Consider the following 13,716-nt stretch of genomic DNA (forward strand, 5'->3'; position numbering starts at 1 on the left):
GATTAAATATTCATATGGTCAGCGTAATATTTCTAAACGGTTTAAAGTACTAGACAAGTTAATGAAATCTCCAAATTTGCATCTTTTTATGAATTTTCAATAGAAATTATTTTTAAATCTAGATTTTTTTCTACCAGGTAGTTCATTTTTTATTACTTTTTCTTAGAGTCGGCAATATTTGAAATTTTATTTACAAACTTGATTCTCGGTATTGATCTCAACATACATTAAATTAATCAAGCAATGATCGAATATTATGTTCACTGCATTTCTCATACGCAATAAAGTAATAAATATTAAGGGGTCAAGTAAAATGTGCATTTCTATGTAATAGTCTATTTCTGTACTGTATCTATTTCCATTTTTATGTAAATTTTATGATCGGCAAATAAAACCATCGATCTTCAAATGTTATAAAACAAAGTCATTGACATACTTAGTAATCTCAAGTACCTATACAAGGTCACCATGCACTACTTTTAATTAGAAAAATACTTCAAGTACTAGAGTTTATGTAAATTTGCTACAATTCCCTTTCTTTTGTTTACTGAAAACTGCCAGTATACGGATTGGCCTTGGAGCATTTCTTTGCAGATGCCAGTTTAATGGTAATTTCTTAGTTGTAGCAGTTCAATTGTTAAAAGGGAAAAAATTTAAAAAGATGAGAAGGATTCTTAAGGCACGTGTTGCAAGTCTAGATTTTATGCAGAAACATTACTTTTTATTATTAATCACATTTTGTCAATAACCGAACGACTTTCATAGCAAAATCTGGAGCAGAAATAATTGATCTGGCTATTGTAACATACATTACATTATAAACATATGACTCAGAAGTTAAAGTACTTCTTTTGAACGATCATTTTCAGTTTAAAAATGTTATGTATGTGTTGCATGTACTATATATCTTCTTCGAACTCATCTGACTTAATCTTAAAATGCCCATGGCCTATATCGGTATTGAACTAGAAAAAAAAAATGCATTTTCCGTAAACAGTGCGCGTTGATCTAAGAAGTTACTTCGAAGAAAGGAGAAGAACACAAGTCGAGTTTCACAAGAATGCATTTCAAGGGTTTATCATATATATTTCAATAATTGAATAAGTCGAAATCTTTAGCAAAAACTTAGCAAAAACGTAATACGAAATCATAATCACTCGAACAATTGCAACAACCTACCCATATCATCAAGCAAGCAAAATAGACTTCTACGACTGCAAATGACACGAGCAATCCTCGGAGGCCTATAGAGGTCTATTAGAAGTAAGTTGTTCGTCTTCAGCAATTACATGTACCACTAGGCCAACACATATTTCGATTGTTAAAACCCTCCATGTATCAGGTGTTTTCGTATCCGATCTAAATTGATTGTCAGTTGTCCAGCTGTGATCGGTGGTTCTCTCCAGGCACTATCTTTCCGGTTCCTCCCCTTATAAAACTGGACATCACGATACAGACAAAAAGTGCCAAAAGAGGTGATCAATACCAAAAATCAAATAATCACTTATCACTAGACTGCTAACGCGAGGGTTGTGGTGAGTTTACAAAACGCTCGTGACGAGTGCTTTCGACCCAATGTTTCAATGTCCAAGATTGTTGGTTCTCTCAGAGACTCCGGAATATACCGAGGAAATCTTAAACAAATCGTCTATGACAATACACTAATGTAAGAAATCAAATTGTATTCGAGAAAACCATTCAAAATTTACAAAAGCTATGCGCAAGTTATTACATGTATAATGCTATACGCACGTGGTATAGTTATACGCCACTTACAAATCTGTTCACACTTGCACGCGACACAACTATACTTTTGTTGGAACTCTTATAACAGGATAACGATACTTGGTTTGGTCTTTTTACAATCAAAAGATTTTGTTTTACGAAAAAAGTGAATGTACAGTTTCAATACTATAGATTGATTAACGTTGGCTGTTAAACGTCCGGCTGCAAATATTACATTAATGTCAAGTCCGATAATATTTGAAATCGTATGAAATCTTGTTTTCCATAAAAATTATAGTTACGAAAGAAATATGTGCTAATGTTAAATATATGGAAAATCTAGTCGTCAAATTTTCAATGGCTTATTTTTCATAAACAAGAACACAAACCGTGTACCCCCCTTTTTTAAATTTCAGTTACATGTATGTATATACTATCATTTTATAACAATTTAAAAAAAATATAATTAAAACAAAGTATACATCTATTTGTAGTGAACATCCTTAATGCAGTTTTAATGGTGAAAACTTGTATCAGTTATTTATCAGCACATATTTCTAAAGCCTCGGTCACACCTTACCGGATAAGACGAACGGACGCCTAACGGATGAAAATAAAAGTTGTCCGTTGACAAAATTGTTATCCGTTGGGCGTCCGTTGATGTACTGACCAACTAAAACGGACGCCTAACGAATGCATAACGGACATGCAACGGATATGCAACGGACGAGAAACGGAGACGTAACGGACAGAACGGATGTCGAACGTACATCCAACGGACGAGTACCGCATAAAACGGACACCTAACGGAAGCGTACCGGATAAAACGGATAAACAAGATATACGAAAAAATTAAAGGCGACAATAATAATACATGTCAATCGCATTAATATTGAAAATGTTCTAGTTAAGTAATTAAGTAAGTTGATTTTATTTCGAGTCGGCATATATATACATAATAACAGACAAAACATGAGCTCTGATGAACTTTTTAACCGACTATCACATAAAAAATCATGCAAATCCTACCAAACAAAACTGAAAAAACATGCAATATAATGAAAGCAAATCTATTTGTCAAAGTTCTGTGTAACTGGATTTTGTTTGTTCTTCAAAATGCCGCTAAAGGGTAGTGTCTGACCTGAATAAGTTTAACAGCTGATTGATTGTGAAGATGTGCCCTTACTCTAAGATCGATTATGAATAATAAGAATTCATGAACCTTAAGAAATATTTTTGGCATTTCTGACGAGAAATTTTCAATTGGCATCAATTTTATCCGTTTCAGATCCGTTCATCATCCGTTATGTCCGTTATACGTCCGTTAGAAGTCCGTTTCTCATCCGTTTTATCCGTTAGACGTCCGTTAGAAGTCCGTTGGTGAATTTATCTGCCAGACCTCCAACGGATGTATAACGGACACGTAACGGATACAAAACGGAAACGAAACGGACGAGTACCGTACAAAACGGACGCCTAACGGACGTCTAACGGACGTTCAACGGACATTTTATCCGTTAGACGTCCGTTCAAAGTTTTGAACATGCTCAAAATTTTCCACCGGACAGAACGGACGTCGACGGATAAAACGGACGCTTAACGGACATGCAACGGATAAAACGGACGCTTAACGGACATGCAACGGATATGGACGGACGTCTAACGGATTGAAAAAAAGTTATCCGTTAGGCGTCCGTTCGAGCTATCCGGTAAGGTGTGACCGAGGCTTAAAGACTTTTCATTCTGCATTACAATTGCCATTATGCACCATTAATACATTAATCCAAGGACATTGGAGTTCTAAAAGTACTTTACACAAAAAAAAATCAACTACGGTTGAATAGAAGTTCAATGTTTATAAATAGGAATGGGTGTCAAAAGACTCTTTTATCAATGTCATTAAATAAGCAAACGGCATTGTTAATACACAAACAAAGTCTCACTCATAGTGCCAACCCTTAGCTTGTAATCGATTATATACCGCACAATGAATGTTATTTAAAGCATGATTCCCTATTTTGATGAATTAATAATTATAATCTTTGATCAGCTATTGGTAAAATATTGATCTAGAAGATCAAATTGGATTCAGATTGCATTTGCATGATTTACATATCTACATGTATGTGCCAATTTGTCCGTCCCCTTCTCATTTTACCAAAGCTTATGTGAATCCACACGATACAGAAAAATATGAAAGTACGTATTACATGCAGGTGAAAGTATGATTCGCTGTACTATCTTGCCTTTTCCTGGTTTAATTGCCCGAACTCGAATGCTTGCCGTACAAGGTAAATAAGCTCATCATAGATGCAAGGATTAAAATTACGATTTGTGCCAGATGCACGATTCGTCTAGACTTATCAGTGACGCTAGAATAAAAAAGTTAAAAAGGACAAATACTGTACCAAGTTCTGGAGCATTGCGGACGACAAAAAAAAATTTATTCGGTTGCAAAAATTAGCAAAAATTATCAGTAACCTCTGTTTAGAAACGAGTTAAATAATTGATACGTACATATGTATATTCCGGAAGAGGTTCAGAATTGTTTTGGTTTTCATTTTTTCGTTCGTTTGCTGTCTCGTTGAGTTATTACTCATATTTCCTTTAAAGTACCCACACTGTTACTATAATGATATAACATTAGACAATACCATGTTCCTCATGTTCCTCAATTCTGATTGGTTCTTCATGGAATAACTTGTTTTTATTTTGTGGAGTAGGAATATTAAATGCTGGCCCTGATATACATGTAGTTATCATCGTTTTTTTTATGGATTTTTGTTGTTGAAATAAGACTTATAGTTATGGTAGTGTTGTTTTCTATTTGGAATGGTGTTTCATAAATAGTTTTTTGTAATAGTAATAACACTGTGCGGGACAAATTTGCCATTCCGGTATCGGCAAATCTGACTTTGTCGGTTTACAAGATATCCAAAAAAAAATTTGCCCAGTGATAGATTATTGAAAAATTAAAAAAATGCCATATGTCCCAACTTGTCACTGTTGTCACTCTTGTCACTGCAGCTGATTAAAAGTACATTTCCCATGGGAAATTTGATAATTCCCATGGGAATATTAGAATTTCCCATGGGAACATTGGAAGTTCCCATGGGAAAAATTACTTTTCCCATGGGAAGTTTAGAGTTCCCATAGGAACTTTAAAGTTCCCATGGGAAAAGATGAATACAAAAAGTTCCCATGGGAATTAATTCTTCCCATGGGAACAAATTTTCTTCCCATGGGAACAATATTTCTTCCCATGGGAACAAATCTTCTTCCCATGGGAACAATTTTTCTTCCCATGGGAACAATTTTTTTTCACATAGGAACAATTTTTCTTCCCATGGGAACATACTATATTACAACATGTACAATACAAACATTATTTTCCATTTGAATTTTTTTCTTCAGAAAAATTACAATTTGTTGCAAATACTGGATATATGAGAATAAAAGAGAATATACTTCTGCCTTAGCTGGATGGAAAGCTGTAGGGGATAACACATTTTTGGAACCTTGTAAAACATCTCAGAAAAGCAGATTTGTCTCCGGGACAAGTTTGCAATTCCGCTGAGTGCAAAAGTTGTTCACCTTAATTTTTGGAGTTAAGTCAAAATGAAGTTGATAACTTGGTTGGTATTGGTTCCCTGATATTTGTCCTAAAATTGTTTGGCTCTAGCACCACTGTTGAAAAAGTTATGCCCCTTTTTTCAACAATTTCCTTAGAGGAATAGTTGTTTTCCTCAAGGGAAATCAAATTTCCCTAAAGGAAAAAGATTTTTCCTCAAAGGGAAATTGTTTTTTCCTCAAGGGAAATTGTTTTTTCAAGGGAAAAAGATTTCCTTCAAGACAACAAATTTCCTCTAATGAAATCATTGTTCTTCAAATTTCCTCTAAAGAAATTTCTGAACATCAAATTTCCCTTATTTGTTCTTGTTAAACATTTCTTCGCTATACCATGTATACAAACAGTATGAATATAATTATTACAAGATTGTATAGTTGATGCAAATGATATTCAAAACTTTCATAAATGTTTGACTCAACATTTTAATGACATTGAAAATTGATAAAGTCTGACTGTTTAGATCTAGGTATTGTTCATACTTTTTATAAAATTTAACTATGATTTATAACAAAAATTTGTAGCAAATGATTCTGTTTTCTTTGTAATTCATGTAATTGTTTCAATGCAATACATTAATAAGCAACCAATTTGAATGTCATACCATTTGTGGTGTTCTAAAGAATTTGTTTATATATTTGCAGATTAAATAATAAAATAAACACTTTTCGTGTTATTTTAAATTAAAATTTTCATCTGTTTCAGCTTGTGTACAGTTTTCAATCCACTACGTAAGAATTCAGTGAATACATTATTCCATTCACTTAACATTTTCCTTCAATTCTAAGAGAAAACATTTTTGCAAATTGTTCTTCAATGATCTTCTTCCGTATATTTGATATGAGGGAGCGATGTAAATGAGCGGATAAAACTGGTGTTCCTTTTTTCAACAACAAAATAGTATTTGTTCTGCATTCTCCTTTCTTTCGAATAATATATATAATATGTTGTTGCTTTTATGCAAAAGTGTTTTTGTGTATCTATGATAGAACTCCATTTTGTTTATTGGCATTATCATGTGATAATGATGAAATTTCCTGTTTCTTTTTTGCAGGAAAGCACACATTCCAGTTCAAATTAATCCAATTATGCACTTTGTAAATAAATTTCAACTTTAAGTTTCCTCTTCGGTAATGACCTATTGATCGTGAAAACCAAGATGTCTGATCACCTATAAATACACAAAATAAACAAATAAAATGTTATAAATGGAGAGAGAAACAGCAATAAATGTTTTTCATATGTAGCTTTCTTTATTAAAATTCATTAAGTAAACTTGAACCTTGCGAAAAATAATTAGCTGTGATGTAGACTAGAAAGTATAAAACGCAAAATAAAGTAGTCGCGAAAAATTAGTTGATTTACATTAGTCCAGTCTGTGTTTGCAGGAAATTTACATCATATGTTGCCATATTCCTATTGTGCCTGTCCAAAGTTCAGAGCCTGTAGTTTTTGTAAGTTTAGTCTGACACTAAAATTTAGTGGTTGTTGTTGTTGTTGTTTCATACCGGTTATATTTATTTTTTGTAATTTATTTTGTAATAAACTAGGCAATTAGTTTTACAGTTTGGACATGTTGGATTGTTTCAATTTTTCATCTTTGGGTCTTTTATAGCTGCCTACTTTGACTATAGGGTATGGATTTTCTCATTATTGAAGGTCGTCACAGGCCTACAATTGCTTTCTTAAAGCCATGATAGTTTTCATATTTAATATACCACATCTTTTAATTTTTATAGTAATCATGATTATCATCTTTCAAGTTCAACAACTTTAAAAAAATAAATAAAAGTGGCCTTACCATTTAGGTTTAGTTTGCTTCTGCAAATTTTAAATTGCCTATCATTTCTGCTGTTTATAATTTCTCTGTATCTTCTATAGTTCTTGTCCTATACATAAAAGAGTAAAAGTTATTATTGAATGGCATCTTGCATCATTTTTTTTTTTTGCTGTTTAATGTACATGATGTATATTAATGTGTGTTTAATAAGAAGAGTGCACATGCTGAAATGTCTCGCCTTCTTTTACTAATCATTGATAATATGTTGATAGTCCTAAGTATAAAGCTTTATCACAACTGTCACATAAACTTAACATTAACCAAGATCAATAAATAAAGACTAATGAACCATGAGAATGAGGTCAGGCCTAAATTAAAATATTGTTTGTTTGCCCTTTTCCGACCCTATTTTTTGAAACAAGGTAGGTAGGTAGGTAAAATATTTTATTTTTCTTTCCCATAAAATAACTTGGCTCGGTACATTTTTTGTCATGGGTAGGCAGGTAGGTATAATATTTTATTTTATAGATACAATATCTGAATGATATCATTTTTGTCTGTATTTGCTCTTGTTTTAAGAATGATCGATTTTACTAATCTTTACTTTTATTAAAGTTTCTGAATAGTCCCAGGAAGTTATGAAAAAAATTTATCATGTATAATGTGAAGTTAATTTATATGCACTTCTATTTGTTTTTAAATATCAAAATATAGGGCTCGAGCATATTTTCAACAATTATATGCCTGGAACTTTTAAAGAGTTTTAACTTGCACTGATATTCTGTACTACGTACATGTACCTTGTACGCTTAACTTGACCGAAAGATTTGTCTTTTTAGCATTGACTAATGGGTTAAAATTGAACATTGTTATAACCTACCCTCATTTTTTTTTTCTAGAAAGACATGGGATTCAACTAACAATATGCAAAGGTTAAGCAATCATTGCTTTTTTTAGAGGAAGGCGTAACTACCGTAATGATGGTATCAGTGTATATTTTAATCAGAATACAAGTCACTAAATATTGATGAAAAAGTACTTATTAGTCAAATGAAAGTCTGGAAAATGAGAAAAACAAAATGCTTAAACAATTCCATAATCATGAAAATAGCAGGTGCATACTTTTAAAATTAATGATCGTCCTGAATATGCATGAAAATTTTACCACTGAACGTAAAGCAACCAACAACCAATCGATCACATAAATGAAAACTTCCAGAACATACAATTATTATAGATTTGAAATAAACATAGAAAGTTCAAAAGAAAAACAAAATTGTAAAAATTTATCTTCGACCATAGACATAACACGAAATGTAAAATGGTTCAGCAACCCAACATTGCTGATCTATATCCCACCACTGACAAAGGAACGGGCACGTTTGCACGTTTTTAAAGTTGAGAATTTGTATTCGAATGATAATATACTCTGAACGTTCACAAATTAAGTATGTTCTTGGGATTGTTTTCTGCTGTTTGGTCGGGTTGTTGTCACATTCCCCGTTTCTTTTCTCTATTCTTTTTCAGTAAAATTGCATAACCCGTTCTTCTAGTGTGTGCATTGTGTTACATGTATATACATAAACTCAAACAAATAAAATATTTATATAAATTTATTTCGATGGAACAATAAATTGAGATCGTTGGAATTATTAAATAAAATGTCAATATGGCCATTTATAAATTAAGGAACACAACCTTCGGTGGTTTAAATCGTATGTGTTGATCCCGGTGACAATGAACTACGACGTCATGTAAGTTTAATGATCTTATACAGTGTTTATTCAAACATGATCTGTTTTGCCGACCTCTGAGATATTAAAAGTTCGCTCACATATCAGTTCAATAGGCTACGGATAACACAGTCAGTACTAACAATTAAATGTTCAAAAGTCTAATTGTTACGTCATACAAATGTTGCATGTCTTTTGGATTTACTGCATTACCTCGTTTTAACCATGTTTGTTTCACTCCAGATAATGTCTGAAGACGTTAGATTTTTCAAACTTCGTGGGATGAAGTCCTAAAAAATGTTACTTTTCATCAGCTTCCTTCCATAGGTTTCAAATACTTTATAAATATTATAGAACTCACTATCTGTCCATTTTGTAATTTCCCGCCAACCGGTAGAATACCGACTTTCTGGAACCCCCCTATTTTTTCAATAATCCTTAGCATGCCCTTGTTGCTTGAAAACGTATCGGTGTACATCCCAAAATATCCCAGACAAGTTGCAAATTTGACAGCTGTACTGAGAGCAAATTCTCCGAGGTATTGTTTCCTTTCGGTTCGCTTGACAATTACAAATGGGTCTGCCATAGCACCGTGTCCTCTATAAAATTTGCTAACTGCAATAATAAATCCAGCCAAAAGAAGTCCCGATTCTTTACATGTGATTGCAAAGCAGTCACTGTCTTTGATTTCCATTCGAAACTCTTCTTCCGATTCGAATTCATCTATGCCATAGCCTTCGCCACATTGAGCTGCCTCTTGAATCATGCAGTACGTTTCGGATATTTGGTTGTCCGTCATGTAGTTAACAATTATTGACCGTCCATTTTTCAGCTGTGCTACCATAGGAATTTGTGGAATTTTGCCATCAAATACATTTTTTATCCTGCAAGTATAAAAAAGAGAAAACATTAAGTATGTATGGACAAATTGTCTATATCATCATGATCATGTAAATAATTATCAAAATTAATATGTACGGTCAGACTCACACACCTACTTGGCTTGACTTCAAACGATTTTATGCATAGCCATGTACCACCACGTTTTATTTTTTATAGTAAACCATTATTGTTTATCAACAATGGTTATATAAACAAAAATATTCATAACACTGTACATTATCAACCGTAACTATTTTTGCAGTCACACGCTGGTGTAGCCCTAGGCATCGAGCCAGACAATTATAGAAGTGTGTGTACTAATTGGTTCAATTTGAAAATAGATGAATGGAATATATCACAAAAACTTGACACGAGTTAAAAGAAATAAATGAAAAAAGGGGGTCAAACCCCAGACCTCCCCCTTTTCTGAAATAGCCGCTAAACTCTGCATAGCATACAAGAATTAGACAAGAATGATCTTATTTCGTGAGAGAAACACCACAAATATAACAGTAAACTGTTATAACAATAAAAAATAAATAAAATTAAGACAAATAATGATCCATTTAAAAAAACACCATTCAATGCCACGACTAGAATACGTAAATGTGAGAAATAATAATAATCAAAATACTTACAGTTCCATTTCACAATAAGCCAAATCCAAGCAAGGCATTTTCTCTACACAGATACAACGATGTATCTTATTACAGCCGGCAAGTAAATGAATAAGACGAGATACTGTATGCACTGCCAGAAAGATCAAAACACACTGGTTGCTTGATTTGAGCAAAGCTATTTATATTTCAACCGACTGCTATCGATTGACGAAGATTACCGAGGATCACCGGGATCTTAAATTAGAAGTCAAGGTCGTTAGCTAATGTGTAAACCATTGATTTTCAACAGTTCGCCGCACTATAGGTAAACAATAACATATAGTTAAAGGTACTAAAATTTGTTTGGTATGATAGGAGTTACACTGTCAACAACCAATGTAACATGCTTTGTTTATAGTATTTGTATGTATGAGTCATAAACAAATATAGTATAGGTATAATAAGTCAATAACTCATCTCGGAGTGGTGATATATACAGTGTGTTGTGTCTTTAGTCGGAAGTACTTTCACATATATATGTTGATACTGTATTTTGTTTTAAAATGGACAAACATGTCAAATGTTTTGTTTGTGATTCAATGTAAAATTTTAGTACTATTTTGTTTTGTGGATTTCCATATATGGTAAAAAACAAAAGGTTTTAAATCGGCCAGTACATTTGTCCTCTGACCATTTTACAATAAACAAGATAAGCTTTATCGGGGTAGCATGCAGAAAGGATAAACTGATTTGTTGTACATGTTTTTGTAACAAACCTGCAGAAAATAGTATAACGAGTGGTAAATGCATGAAATCTATAAAAAAAAAAAAAAAAAAAAGCCAAGAAAAAAAAACAGACAAAATACAAACATGATAGTTCATGAATTAAACAGGGAAAACTTCTACAATACAATACTTTGTACCGAATTTGTACAAACAAAAATGAACTGTTTGTAACTGGACGTAATTAACATGTTCATGCATCAATCAATCAATAAACTTGATTGAAGTAGTAATTGATTATAAATTGGTAAAAGTAGTAAACATAAAGTATTAATATTATTTATACTCAAAAGTAAATTTATGAATGAAAAAAAAAAAAAACAAATATGTTTTACTCAACATTGACTCTGAAGTTAAACTTCTTCACTTCAACGTAAAACAACATTACGGAGCCCTGCTGGTCTCACACAGATTATAAAGTGCCTTTTAAAGTCCTGCGCTGAAGATGTGTAAAGTCTAGCGCTGGAGATGTAAAGTCTAGCGTTAGAGATGTTAAGTCTAGCGCTGGAGATGTAAAGTCCAGCGCTGAAGATGTAAAGTCTAGCGCTGGAGATGTAAAGTCCATCGCTTGAGATGTAAAGTCCAGCGCTGGAGATCTAAAGTCTAGCGCTGGAGATGTAAAGTCAAGCGCTGAAGATGTAAAGTCTACCGCTAGACTTTATATCTCCAGCGCTAGACTTTACACATCTACAGCGCAGGACTTTTAAAGACACTTTATAATCTGTGTGAGACCAACAGGGCTCCGTACAACAGCGATATTAAGTGCAATTAAAATATTTAAATCTGTTATGTTCACACATGTATTTGATCGCCGTGGTTCGTATAATATAATGTATTATTGTCATACATATTTGATTTTCAACGTAATTAATCAACTTTTGTTTTTTCTCGTAAATGAACATGACTTAATAGCGCTCTTGAAATGTTTTATTCAAACTCTCACAATTGCTCTTCTTTCTGTCATCTTGGCTGTTGTTGATGAAGTAACAACGTGCTAATGCCTCTTATGCTCCTGAGCTCGCCCTGATTTTAGTGAGTTTTTTGTGCTGCCTTATCTTTGGTTTGCTTTGACTATTTTATTTATTTGTTGACCATTGTTTGTCTTTTTCTCTTTCTTTCTTTATTGGCCATGGTTTTATGTGTCTTAATTTTTTTCTCTGATATTTTTTATAGGTATCTTTTTACTTTTTTCTTTTATAAACGAACCAGTTGTAACTACTGCTGATTGAATAATTTTAGAATCAAAAGCATGTCTCCGGAAATGATTTTCAGCCAAAGGAAGCAGTCTTAATGATGTGCAGTGACGTTGTAAAGCAGAACATGCTTATTGCGTAATTTGTTTGTCAACAAGTATTTTTTTAGACTGCTTGTCTATTTTTATCCTGTTCTATATTCATTGCTATTCTTTTCATTCATTCTGTATCCTACGATGTAATAGATAATAATACTACCATCAACAATGGGGGACAATGATAGTAAACCAATTATGACGTCAGAATCGTATTACGAGGCTTAATTGAGCATGATAATAACATGATACTTTTAATTGAAAGCTGCTATCCCAATATTAGTTAATTGCATTGTAATTTATCTGAGTTATTCTTGATGCAGAAAGATTACAAAATGTTCAAATGTATCATTCGTTCGGTAGTTGGTGTTTTTGTACTGACATGACTAACATGCATAATAAATACAGAAAAAATAAATTAACAAAAACACCGAACTGAAACGAATATTCAAATCAGAAAGTCCTTTAGCAAATGGTAATATCAAAAGCTCAAGCACATTAAATGTATGGAAAACAACTGTCATATTCCTGACTTCGTACAGGCATTTTCTTGGAGAAAAATGGTGGATTATTTAGATATAGGAAGATGTGGTATGAGTGCCAATGGGACAACTCTCCATCCAAATAAAAATCTATAAAAGTAAAGACGTTACGCGCGATGTTCGTACATGTAAGCGTAACACAATGTCGCGAATATTTCGTAACGTTCAAACAAAAATTCTACTGAAACGTTGTTTTTAAGCAAGTGCGACATTTTGTAAGACTCCGCAAAATCGACGGTGCTTTTTAACTACTTAATTGATGTATTTTAGTTTTTTGAAAAATTAAGAAAAATAGTATTTTAAAAAATCATAAAATTCTACCATTATAAGAAAACAATTGACGTAAATTTGAGTTGAGTTCGTATTTACGTCAAAAAAGGCGGTGCGACAACCTTGTAAGCCTTTGAAAAATCGCTCATAAATTACCATATATCATTTTTCAGGATATTTGTCTTTAAATTCATAATATTAAGCAAATTAAGATTGATGTAGTAAATACAAATACTAAACTTTTTTCCATTTGAGATAATGTTTTTTGAATCTCAAATCTGGAATCCCAATTTTTTCCCCGTGGGACAGATTTGCCCTTGTAGTATGGAACGCTTATCTATAATACTAAAATTACGAGGTCCAATTTGTCAGCCGTCATCACGTAAAAACGACGAATCAAAGAATTCAACTTTATATATAACTAATATAGTACAAAGGTGTAGATTAAAAATTACACCACTCCAGGCCCTTTTGTTTTCCACGTAA

General features: G+C 32.7%; 1 protein-coding gene and 1 long non-coding RNA gene across 2 annotated transcripts; both read right to left on the minus strand.

Annotated features, from left to right (window-relative positions):
• Positions 1-5,722: 5,722 nt before the first annotated feature.
• On the minus strand, positions 5,723-7,783 carry LOC143054244 (uncharacterized). The gene is made up of 2 exons (XR_012971611.1): positions 7,155-7,783; positions 5,723-6,524 (listed from the first exon to the last, which is right to left on the minus strand). It is a non-coding gene; the product is annotated as an uncharacterized LOC143054244 (long non-coding RNA).
• A 949-nt stretch (positions 7,784-8,732) lies between these two features.
• Positions 8,733-10,572, minus strand: LOC143054245 (uncharacterized). Its single transcript, XM_076227174.1, has 2 exons — positions 10,387-10,572; positions 8,733-9,750 (listed from the first exon to the last, which is right to left on the minus strand). Exons 1-2 carry the CDS (start codon positions 10,422-10,424, stop codon positions 9,177-9,179), a joined length of 612 nt encoding a protein of 203 aa, XP_076083289.1. The 5' UTR covers positions 10,425-10,572; the 3' UTR covers positions 8,733-9,176.
• Between the last annotated feature and the right edge of the window lie 3,144 nt (positions 10,573-13,716).

Source organism: Mytilus galloprovincialis, chromosome 12, assembly GCF_965363235.1.
Source record: "Mytilus galloprovincialis chromosome 12, xbMytGall1.hap1.1, whole genome shotgun sequence".
Taxonomy (NCBI): Eukaryota; Metazoa; Mollusca; class Bivalvia; order Mytilida; family Mytilidae; genus Mytilus; species Mytilus galloprovincialis.